At 63.4% G+C, this 9,962-nt stretch overlaps 1 protein-coding gene across 1 annotated transcript; it reads left to right on the top strand.

Annotated features, from left to right (window-relative positions):
• Positions 1-1,359: 1,359 nt before the first annotated feature.
• VOLCADRAFT_92138 (uncharacterized protein) lies at positions 1,360-9,491 on the top strand (the record flags this gene model as incomplete). Its single annotated transcript, XM_002951493.1, has 6 exons — positions 1,360-2,276; positions 2,661-2,672; positions 2,996-4,125; positions 4,375-5,096; positions 5,280-5,597; positions 6,129-9,491. The coding sequence occupies 6 exons, from the start codon at positions 1,360-1,362 to the stop codon at positions 9,489-9,491; spliced, it is 6,462 nt and encodes a 2,153-aa protein (XP_002951539.1).
• Between the last annotated feature and the right edge of the window lie 471 nt (positions 9,492-9,962).

Consider the following 9,962-nt stretch of genomic DNA (forward strand, 5'->3'; position numbering starts at 1 on the left):
TTTTAGGCCTTCTTCACCTTATGTAACCTTTAAACGGGCTGTCAGTGGCCTTGCTTGGCCATGAATAACATGAAGATGTCACGGCATTATGTCAAATACAAGGTGACAAAATACTTAGCTCGGATAGAGACGCACTGAGAGTTGCGGGTTGGCCTTCAGTATGCCTTGGCAGGGAGCAGGCGTTTTCTGGTACGCAGTCGCGTCGTGTTCACTATGTGCCCTCTCCTCTAACATTGCCCATTGAATTCTGCCTGACTCATCGTTCCAAGCTGCGTGTAGGTTCATCGTGTTGCTTGTACAGCTCGGTGGCCGCCAGCCTGATTGTGCTACTCGCGTCAATGTAACAGGCAAGGCTTTACGTAGGATAGCTTGACTTGATGCCGTTGGGCTTCATGCGGGCTTCTCGGACGGTGGCCGGCAAGCTCACTCAGCCTATTCCCCGACAGGAGCCTGGGCAGCCGTGGGTGGCAACACATATGTCCTTTTCTCGTGCTTGTGGCGTTTGCTAACATCCGTCACCCTTTTGGCCGTCCTCGCGGACGATGGCCGTGGTCAACGAGCAGCGATGGTCCTGCGTCGTATCACAGCCGCTTTGCCGTGCCTTACGCACTTCATGGATACTTTGTTACGGCCGACGACAGTTCTTGGACCTACCTGGTGGCTGGCACCACTTGCCTCTACAGTTCTGGCACTTAGCAACGAAGTAGGTTTTGCCGTTCGACTTGGGCATCGGGGTGGCGCGCGCTAGGATTGCCCATGGTATTACCAGAACCCTTCCGATCGATTAGGAATTCCCCCGAACCCACAACAAGTGGATCCCTCAGCGTTGCCTGCTTGCCAGCCCGATGGCTTTGCAGCCTCAGTCTCGTTACGGTGCAGTTGGAATCTTGTCATTTCAATTATATTCCAATGTTGGATTTATCCTGATCTGCATAGCAGATCAACCTAGCAGCAAACCTAAAGCAGGATGGATTGTTTCATAGCAAGATAAACCCAGGTTATGGAACATGCCACGTGCCATTTGGGAGCGAAAGCCGCTTGGGAATGGCGCTGTTACCCTGGCGCTTCACCCGCCTTTCCCCCATCCCCCCTCTACCAAGCACGCCAGTCGCTTCGAGGCCCGGAAACCGTGCGTGTGGGGCGGGAGGGCCCAAAACACAAAGGGCTCCTGATCTGGGTCAGCACTCCCTGCCACCTCATCTGGGTCAGCACTCCCTGCCACCTCATCTGGGTCAGCACTTTGTGACCCAGGTGGAGTTCAGTGTCGGGGCTTCCTAATGCTGCACAGGTTTTCATGGCACTTCAGGACTTCTAGGACTTCCTATAATATACATTGTTACTATTGGGCCTAGAAGATTCATGGCTGCCCTTATTCCCATCGCCATTCATCGCCATCCGCTTCAGGACACGACAGAGGTCACGGCCGTGCAGGCCGCCGTGCTCTACACCTGGAGTGTGGCAATCGCAGCTGTAGATTTCGCGCGGCAAGCGGCAAGCGCCGCTGCCAACGCCATCGGAGTTGATGCTGCCCTCACATCGACCACCGCCCCGCCGGTGGCAGCGGGCACGACGTTCCTCACAGGCCCGCTAACGCAGCTGGTGCACAGGGTGGTGGCGCTGGCGGCGCTGCACACCCTCCTGGCGCTCGCTGGCATTTGGCTCGGTGCTTCACGGCTGCACCGGAGGGCCCGGGCCCACACAGGCGGTGCGAGCGGCGATGGGGGCGGGGACGGGGACATAGAGCTGGAACAGTCGCATTTATTGCTGCAGGGTGCTCTTCAGCTATGGGGGAAGCAGCGACACGCAGCGAGCGCCGTCAGGGAAGGTGGTACAGGGTGTGGGCAGCATCGGCTGGACGAGGGCGATATTGCAGGAGCAGCAGCAGCAGCAGTGAGGCGACTGCAGCGGTGGTTTGTGTCCAGAAGCAGCAGCGGCAGCGGCCGCGGCTTGGTGGTGACGGGGGTTCGCCGGGGCCGCAAGCTTGCGGCCGCGAGCAGCAGACCGGTGGAAGCGGAAGGGGGTTATGCGGGAGGGGGGCATGCGGGAGGGGTCTGCGGCAGCGGCGGCGGCGGCGGTCGCATGACACCTCCTGTGTCTGCGCCGTTAGCAGGAAATTGCCGGCACCAAATTTGGGAGGGTCAGGCCCGGCACATGCAAGACGAGCAACAACATGAGCAGTCATCGCAACAGCAGGAGCAGCAGCGCCGATTGCAGGAGGGCGAACAGTGGAAAGAGGGAATGGAGGAGGCGGAGTTGCCGGCGGCATCGGCGAGGCGGTGCTTTGGGTGGCACCAGGACTTCTCGACCGAAAAGCGGCACGTGGCGGCGATACGACTGGCGGACGCGGCGTCAATATCGTACCACTTTTTGCAAGCCTCTAGGCGCTTCTGCATAGGCGCGATACCAGCAGCGACGGCATCAACGGCAGCGGCGGCGGCAGCAGCGGGATTGCAACGGCCGGCACTGACGCTGGGCGGTGGCGGCGGGGCGGATGCGGCGGTGACGTCAACAGCAGCGGCGGCTGCGGTCGCGGCTGGACCTATAGGAGGAGGCTCTAAGGATGAGGCGCTGCAGCAGTTGCGGTGTTTGGCGGGGCTATTGGTCACGTCGTGGGGTGGAACGGTGCTGATCATGAACGTCATCATCATCTTATGGCCCAGATGGAGCCAACGGTGAGAGGAGCGAGCGCCGCTCATCATGTATGTATGATGGCTTCCAGAAAACCAGTAGCCATCACACATGCCAATGTTTCCCTTAACCTTTTAAAGTGTAAATTTGTACGTTTCCCGTGTGTGTGCTGCAATCCCATGTGTTCCGGTTTATTGCTTTATCTTCTATCAATATATTGTTTTATCTTTTATATCTCTATTATATCTACATATATAGAGATAGATAGATATACAGAGATATAAAAAGGACGTAAGAAGAAGAAGAACACTAAAGGGGATGAAGACAACCTTTGACCAGAGTCTCATGGGCCACGTGCTACACGCAGGCCAAGCTACTTTTGGATTGTGAATAGTGTCTGCAGCTGGCTGGCGGGGCTGGCGCGGGCGGCGTTGCTCGTCCTTCTGGCTCCTCTGGCTGCCGTACCAGCGGCAGGGGCAGCAGCATTCGCAAATGCTGCTACTGCTACTGGTTCTAAAGCCACCTCTATGCTGTACGTCGACGGGGGGATCGATCTGCAGAGCGGAGAGGCCGCCTTGACGGCGACTGTCGTACTTCTAGCGCACCTGATCGCCAGCAATCTGTCGCCGTGGGCTTATGGCATCCAGTCGGCGGCGGCCGCCGCCGCCGGCGCACTGCTGCACTGCCGCCTGGCGCCGTCGGCATCATTACAGGCGCTGGTCGCTGCGTACGGCGGCCTTTGGCTGGCGGCGGCGGCGCTATCGTATCATCTTGCGAGCTCGTGTCGGAAGGCGGCAGCGTCATCATCACAACTGTTGTACCCTCTCCGCCCTGCGGCGGCCAGCGCTGTCAGCGCCGCCGCCGCTGATGCCGACGCCGACGCCGTTGAGGCCGTCAAGGAGCAGACCCTCGCAAGCCCGCCCCTCGCAAACGAGACGTCGGTGGAGGCGAGTAGCAGTCGACGGTTGGTCCGGCCGCCACGCCTTGGCCCCAGCTTTAGCCGTGTGACAAGTACTTCAATCAACAACGCCGGCGACGATTCGAGCCCATTTATCACCGGCGCCGGCACCGACTTCGATACGGACGCCGGAAGCGACCTGATTATGGGCTCCATCCACCTTTCTGCCAGCCCGCGGCGAAGCGTATTGGGCCAGCCGGCCCAGCCGCGCTTCCCCACCTCTCACAGCGGCGTCACACCCAATCCTACACGAGTACAGGAAGCCCTGTCGACGCGGCCACGGCTCAGACGGACGGACTCCGTGAGCTCGCAAGGCCGTGTAGCCGCGGGTGCGGGTGTGGGTGTGGGTGCTGGCACAACTGCCCTGACGGATCCGCAAGGCCGCTTTCCCGTGGCGGGAAGGGCCGGCCAGCCAATGTACGGAGCTGGAACCGTGGCGGCGGCGGTGCCGCCGCAGCAGCAGCGGCTGCTGCTGCCGCCGCTGGCGGCGAAGCGCGCCTCCCTGGACTCGCTGCCGCCAAAGCCTCATCCAGCATATCGTACTTCCTCCCTGGAGTCCAAATACATGCATCGCAGCAATGTCGCGGCGATGGCGCCGTTGCCGGCGTATTCTTGTGCAGCTACGGCGATGCCGTCGCTTGTTGCGGTAGTCGATTGTGAAGGCGGTAGCGGCGGCGGCAACGCCACCGTCTCTGCTTGTTTGCCGCCCGTGGGATTGTTACCGGGTCCGCTGTCTCGAAGTAGCAAGGCGCCCGACCCGAAGGCGGCGGCGGCGGCGCGGGCCGCAGCTGTGTTGGCTGGGACGTCGGAAGAGGTTACGTTGTCGCACGTTCGGCGCGCGTCTTCCGAGCGGCCGCCGAGCCTGGGCAGGCAACCCGTGGCCTTGACGCCGTCAGGAGCGCCGGTGTCCAACCTGCAGCAGTCTCAATCCTGCGGACCCGCCCAGGTCCCTTTTTCCTTTGCGAGGCGGCAATCTGCGCCGGACGGCACCGCCGGCGGCGGCGCTGCTGCAGCGGCAACGACTGTCGTCGCTGCCGCAACCCCGGCAGCGGCAGCGGGCTTTGCGGCTGGCGGCGTAGTCCGCGCGGGAGGCAGTGTTAACAAGGTTACTACTGCTAACCAGCACGCGGCCAACCCAGCGACGACGGTTTGGACGGGCGCGGGGGCCCCGCGAGCATTACATGGCGGCGGCGGCGACATCGCGGAGCCGGGCGGTACGGCTGGGCCGCAGGGCGCCGCCGCGCTGCAGGCGAGGATGTTACCCTATGCAGGGTCGCTATCGGGCGTCGCCCCTGGCGGCGGCGCCGCCGCTGCCGCCGCCGCCGCCAACGACCACTCCATGCTGTCGTCGGTCATCTTGGAAGCTGACGTGTACGACAGGCTGTTGTCGTCGGCGTCATCGCCATTCCTGTTGAACCCCAATTCGATCATGCGGTATCCTTCCACAGCCAACACTGGAACGATACCCCTGCCGGCGGCTCTCGCCTCACCGTCCTCTTTCGACTGGAGAGTTCAACAACAAAATCAGCACCTGTATCAACAGCAGCAATACCAACAGCAGCAGCAGCAGCAACAACAACTCCAGCAGCAGCAGTACCTGCAACAGCAACAACTGTCCTCTGACAATCGGAACAACTCGTCCGGCTTATCGGAAGCATGGTCAACGTTCAGTGGGGCATCGCCGTTGCTGCAGGGCACGGCTAGCGGCGCCGCCGCTGCCGCCGTCGCCGCCGCCGTCGTACCGACAGCGGTGACGCCGACGGTGTCATCGTTCAAGATTCCAGCGGCGCACCGGATCGTCCGCCGGGGGAGCGACGCAGCGGCGGCGGCGGAGGAGGGCGAGCTGCAGAGCAGCGAAACGGGGCCGCGGAGCGGCGGCGGCGATGGCGGCTGGGCCAGGGCAGCACCGGGGTCCCGGTCTCGGCTGGAAAGGGTGACGGCGGCGGCGGCGGCAATAGAGGAGACGATGGCCCCTCCTCGTCAGGTCATTGTTCTTGCCGACGGCCGTCAGGTACGACACAGCGGAGCGGCGGCTGCAGGATAGCGGAGAGGGCCTAGGTACACAGCTTAGATGCACGCGCGATGCATGATGACACTGCCGTACCAGTTCCGTAAAAAGTTCTGCCGTACTAATTCCGAGTGAGGACAACAGTGTTCCAGGCGTTCTAGTGCAGGGAGGTGGTGGGGGGGGGGGCGGGGGGGATGCTGTCTGAGCGCGTAAGTCTGAGTGGATAGTTCCATTGTCGTCGTTAGTGGACGATGTGCCGCGATGTGCCGCTAACTAACGTACTAACAGGTAGTTATCCATGTCGTACTGGGGACCTATCAATGCCGCACGTGAGCGCCCAGTCCTACAGTACCCGGCGACGGATCGGCGGGACAGACATGTAGACAGACATGTAGACATGGGTCATGTCGCAGCGCGACCCATCCGAACCATTGGGGAGTTCCTTTCTGCTGCACACCTCCATTAACAAAACGCGGCTGTGGCCCTCTTTCCTACATTTCCTACATTTCCTACATTTCCTACACATGATGACAGGTCTATCAGTCGGATGTCTTGGCAGCGGCCGCCAGCGCCTCCCCGCACAGCAGCTCGACGCCGCTCGCGTCTGTGGAGCGCCACTGGGCTCCGACGGCGGTGATGGGGACCCGGGATCTGCTGCACACCTCGATGGCCGGCTCCGAAACCGATGCGCTGGGCACCGGCAGGGCAGCGGCGATGGGGTCTTCCCTGGCTTCGACAACGGCGGGCGCGATTTCGAGGCACTTGTCGTACACTACGCGCGGCGGCGGTGTCAGCGGCCTCAGCGGCGCGTCGTCAGCGGTGGAGCCGCTTTCGTCCTCACCTGCGTCGTACTCGCCGTACTTGCAGCCATCCGGAGAGCGCTGTGACGGGAGGCAGTACGGCGACGGCGTTGGTGGTGAGGTTGCGGTACGGCAATTGTCGGCAGGGGCTGGCGGGCGCATCCGCCAGTGGGCAGCGGCGGCCCAGAGCCGCTCACAATTGCAATTTCAGCTCCGTAACGCAGCGTCAGTTGGGGGCAAGGCGACGGTGGCGGCGGCGTGGCCATCATCCATGTGCGGCGGCGGTACTGCAGTTGCCGGCTCATTTTCTGGCACCGCTGCACGCGGCGGCGACTGTGCATCATGCAAATCGCCGTCGTATGCCACGCGCGGCGGCGTCACTGGCGGCGTCACTGGCGGCTACGGCACGAGCACCTCCGGCCGTATTTCCAGCAGCTACGGGCCCGCAAGCGGTGCCGGCTCCAGCGGAGCTGCGTTGACAATGGGCGGGACGAGCGGCTCGATGTCGTACGGTACCGTGGAGACCGGTGGCAGCCTCCGCGGCGGCGGCGGCGGCGGCAGCCGTGGCGGCGGTACGGTGTCGTACCCTCGGTCCTCTTTAGACCTGGGCCGGCACCTTCACGACACGGGCCTTATTCGAATCGGCGAGGAGGAGGCGGGCCTGGACAATGATGATGCATATCGGGCCGATAGCACCTTGTTCGGAACCTGCGACGACGGCGACGGCGGCGGCATCGACCGGTACCCCTCTAGCATAGGCGGGTACAGTTTCTGTAACGGCAGTGAAAGCGATCGTCGCTCATCTATTCAAGAGCGCCGCAGCAACGCCACCGCCAGTGGCGACCTGCAACATTCCAGGCGAGCAGCGGCGGCGGTGCCGCCATCGTACTGCAGCAGCAGCGTCGGATCGGGCGCAGTGGGCGATATAACGGGGTCCGTCCCGCTTGTAACGATGACGACGGCGGTGGCGGCAGGGCAGCAAGGCCTTATGAGCCGTGTACGGCCGCGTAGCGGACGGGGAATTTCCCATCGGCAGAAGCAGCAGCTGCAAGCGCCAACCTTAATGTCCGGCGGCGGTGGCGGCTCCGCTGCCGCTGTCACCAGCGCTTCGGGGTCTTCCTGGTCCGCATATGGGACTCGGAGCTCCGTCGACGTTCCGCACGCCGCGCTCAGCGCTGGAGCTGCCGGTGACGGCGGCAGTAGCACCGGACCGCTGGGCTCCGGAGCAATTGCAGGTGTCGGTAACGGCAGCGGCAGGGCCTCCCTGGCTGAGGCCCATCAGCAGCATCAGCAGCAGCACCCGCGTGGATTGGCAGATTCGTCGGCACATCCGTCGCCGTTAGAAAACCATCAAACTGCGGCATCCGCGACACCTTCCAACGGTCCTCTTCCGCAGCTGCACGGCATGAAGGGAATGGATGCCGCGGTTGTCACTGCAGCCGCCGCCATCGCTACGGCCCCTCGAGGCAGCGGCAGCGGCAGCTCTGCCGCTGCGGCAGCCGCCGCCGTGGCCATCGGCGGCGCCTCGGTCGTCGGCAGCGGCCGTTACCTAGCGAGCGGCGGCAGCTATAGAAGCTCCCAGAACAACTCCTCTCTGCTATCCTTCACGGACGTCACGGTAGGGTGTCACGTGGCGCCACCCGCCGGCACAGTCGCGGGGGCGCCCGCCGCCACCAGCAGCCACATTCGCTGCCAATCCTCCGCAACTGCAGCTACTGCGACAGATACAGCCAGCGGCGGTGCCATCGTGGTGACGCTGATGCGCGGCATTGTGGTCAACACTCCGCAGAACAGCAGCGGCGGTGCCGTCGACAACGACACAGTCTCAGTGGCGCCAGCGATGGCGGCGGCGGTTCTAGGCACCGCCACCGCGGCCGCCGCCGCCGCCGCGATCACCGTCGTAAGTCATGGAAGCAGCACTACCTCTGAAGGAGGCAAGGGGGCCGCCAGTTTGCGGTTCCTAGCGTATCCACAAACCCTGGCGCCCATGTTGGGTTCCGGGTCGACTGGGCGGGGCAGCCAGGCGGCGCTGAGAGCGCTTGGCGGCGCCGGCGCGGTGCCGGCGTTGGGCTCCGGCGCAGCCATCCGCGGAAGCAACGGCACCGCCGTTCCTAGCAGCAGCGGACGGCTGGGCTTCGCCGCAGCTACCGCAGCCGGCGGCGCCGGAGGCGGAGGAGAACCAAGGATGCCTTCCAGACCAACATTGCCGGAGTTACTGGCGAGCACCGCTGCGGTGGCGGCGGCTCTCGGTAATACGCCAGGGTACGGCGGCGGGACCGCCGCTGGCCCCGCAGCGTCGCCGTGGGTGTCACCTGCGTTGTCGGCGCCGTTGCGCGACGTCATGTCGGCGTCGCCGCAATTTGCAGCAGCGCCGCAGCTGCCGCTGCCGTTGCCGCCGCCAGGGCAGACCGGCGCTGGCGCCGCGTCTACAAGCAATCGCCGCGGTATGGGAAGGCAAGCGAGCTTCAAGTCCTATCGCGTTATTCTCGACCTATTCAGGCATGATGATGGCGGCAGCGGCGGCGGCGGCGGCGGTCTCAGCGATTTCAGTGCCGCCGCCGTCGGCCGCGACGCCAGCTGTTCCACGGGTTGTTCCCATCGCACGGCGGAAACTGCCGGCTCCGCCGGCGGCGCCTCCGCCGTGGCCACGCCCTCGCAGCCCCTCTCACAAACTCTAGGCGCTGCGCGCCGTTTGGGCATGTCTTGGTTTGGGCAGATCCTGGCAACCAAGCGCTCGTCTATTATGGGCGTCAGCGGCGGAGGCGGAGGCTTGCTTGCGTCCCCGCCGCCGTCATCGCAGCTTGCTCCGCCTGGGCAGTCTGAGCACCTGACGAACTACAATGGTGCTGCCAGCTGCGGCCCCGGCGGCAGCGGCGTCGGCGAAGTTCAAGCGCTCGACGGCAGGGTGAGCGCCGCCAGCGGCGGCGGCGCCGCCGCCGCCGCCGCCGCCACCACGGGCAGGTCCTCGCAGCAGCTGACGCGTTTGATGGACGATACGGCGAGGTTGTCGCCTGTGCAGGGAGTGCTGCGGGGGTTACGGAAGCGCTTCCGGGGGGGGAAGAAAAGCCTTACCAGCGGTTCCGGAGCCAGAGAATAGCGTGTTGCCCGGTATACGATCAGCGTATGAAGCGGGTTGGGGCCTGTGAGGGGACGGTCAGCTTGTGGATAAGGCAGTCGCAGCTGCTGCCTATTATCCTCATCATCATCATCGTCAGCAGCAGCAGCAACGGTTCCGGAGGCTGACGGCGGTTGTGGCTGCGGAGGCGGCTCTGTATGATGGCGGGTTGCCCCGCTCTTTTCCTCACCGCGCCTGCTTGGCTTGATATGGTAGAAGAAGGCGGCAGAAGCCAGCACGGCCACGCTCGCGGAGAGCGCGACCTCTTCGCGCTCCGAAAAGTCAAGTTAATAAAAAGCTTTAAAAACAGTTTGTGTTATTTAACTTCAACTTTTGTTGTAAGGTATTGGGGCTGCAGATTGTCGGAGGAGCTCCTTGCCACATCGCTTCACTTCATCGCAGTGGGGGTTTGGGGGAAGGGAATTTGGGGAATGTGCAAATGAGGTACCTGCT

Source organism: Volvox carteri (assembly GCF_000143455.1).
Source record: "Volvox carteri f. nagariensis unplaced genomic scaffold VOLCAscaffold_24, whole genome shotgun sequence".
Classification (NCBI taxonomy): Eukaryota; Viridiplantae; Chlorophyta; class Chlorophyceae; order Chlamydomonadales; family Volvocaceae; genus Volvox; species Volvox carteri.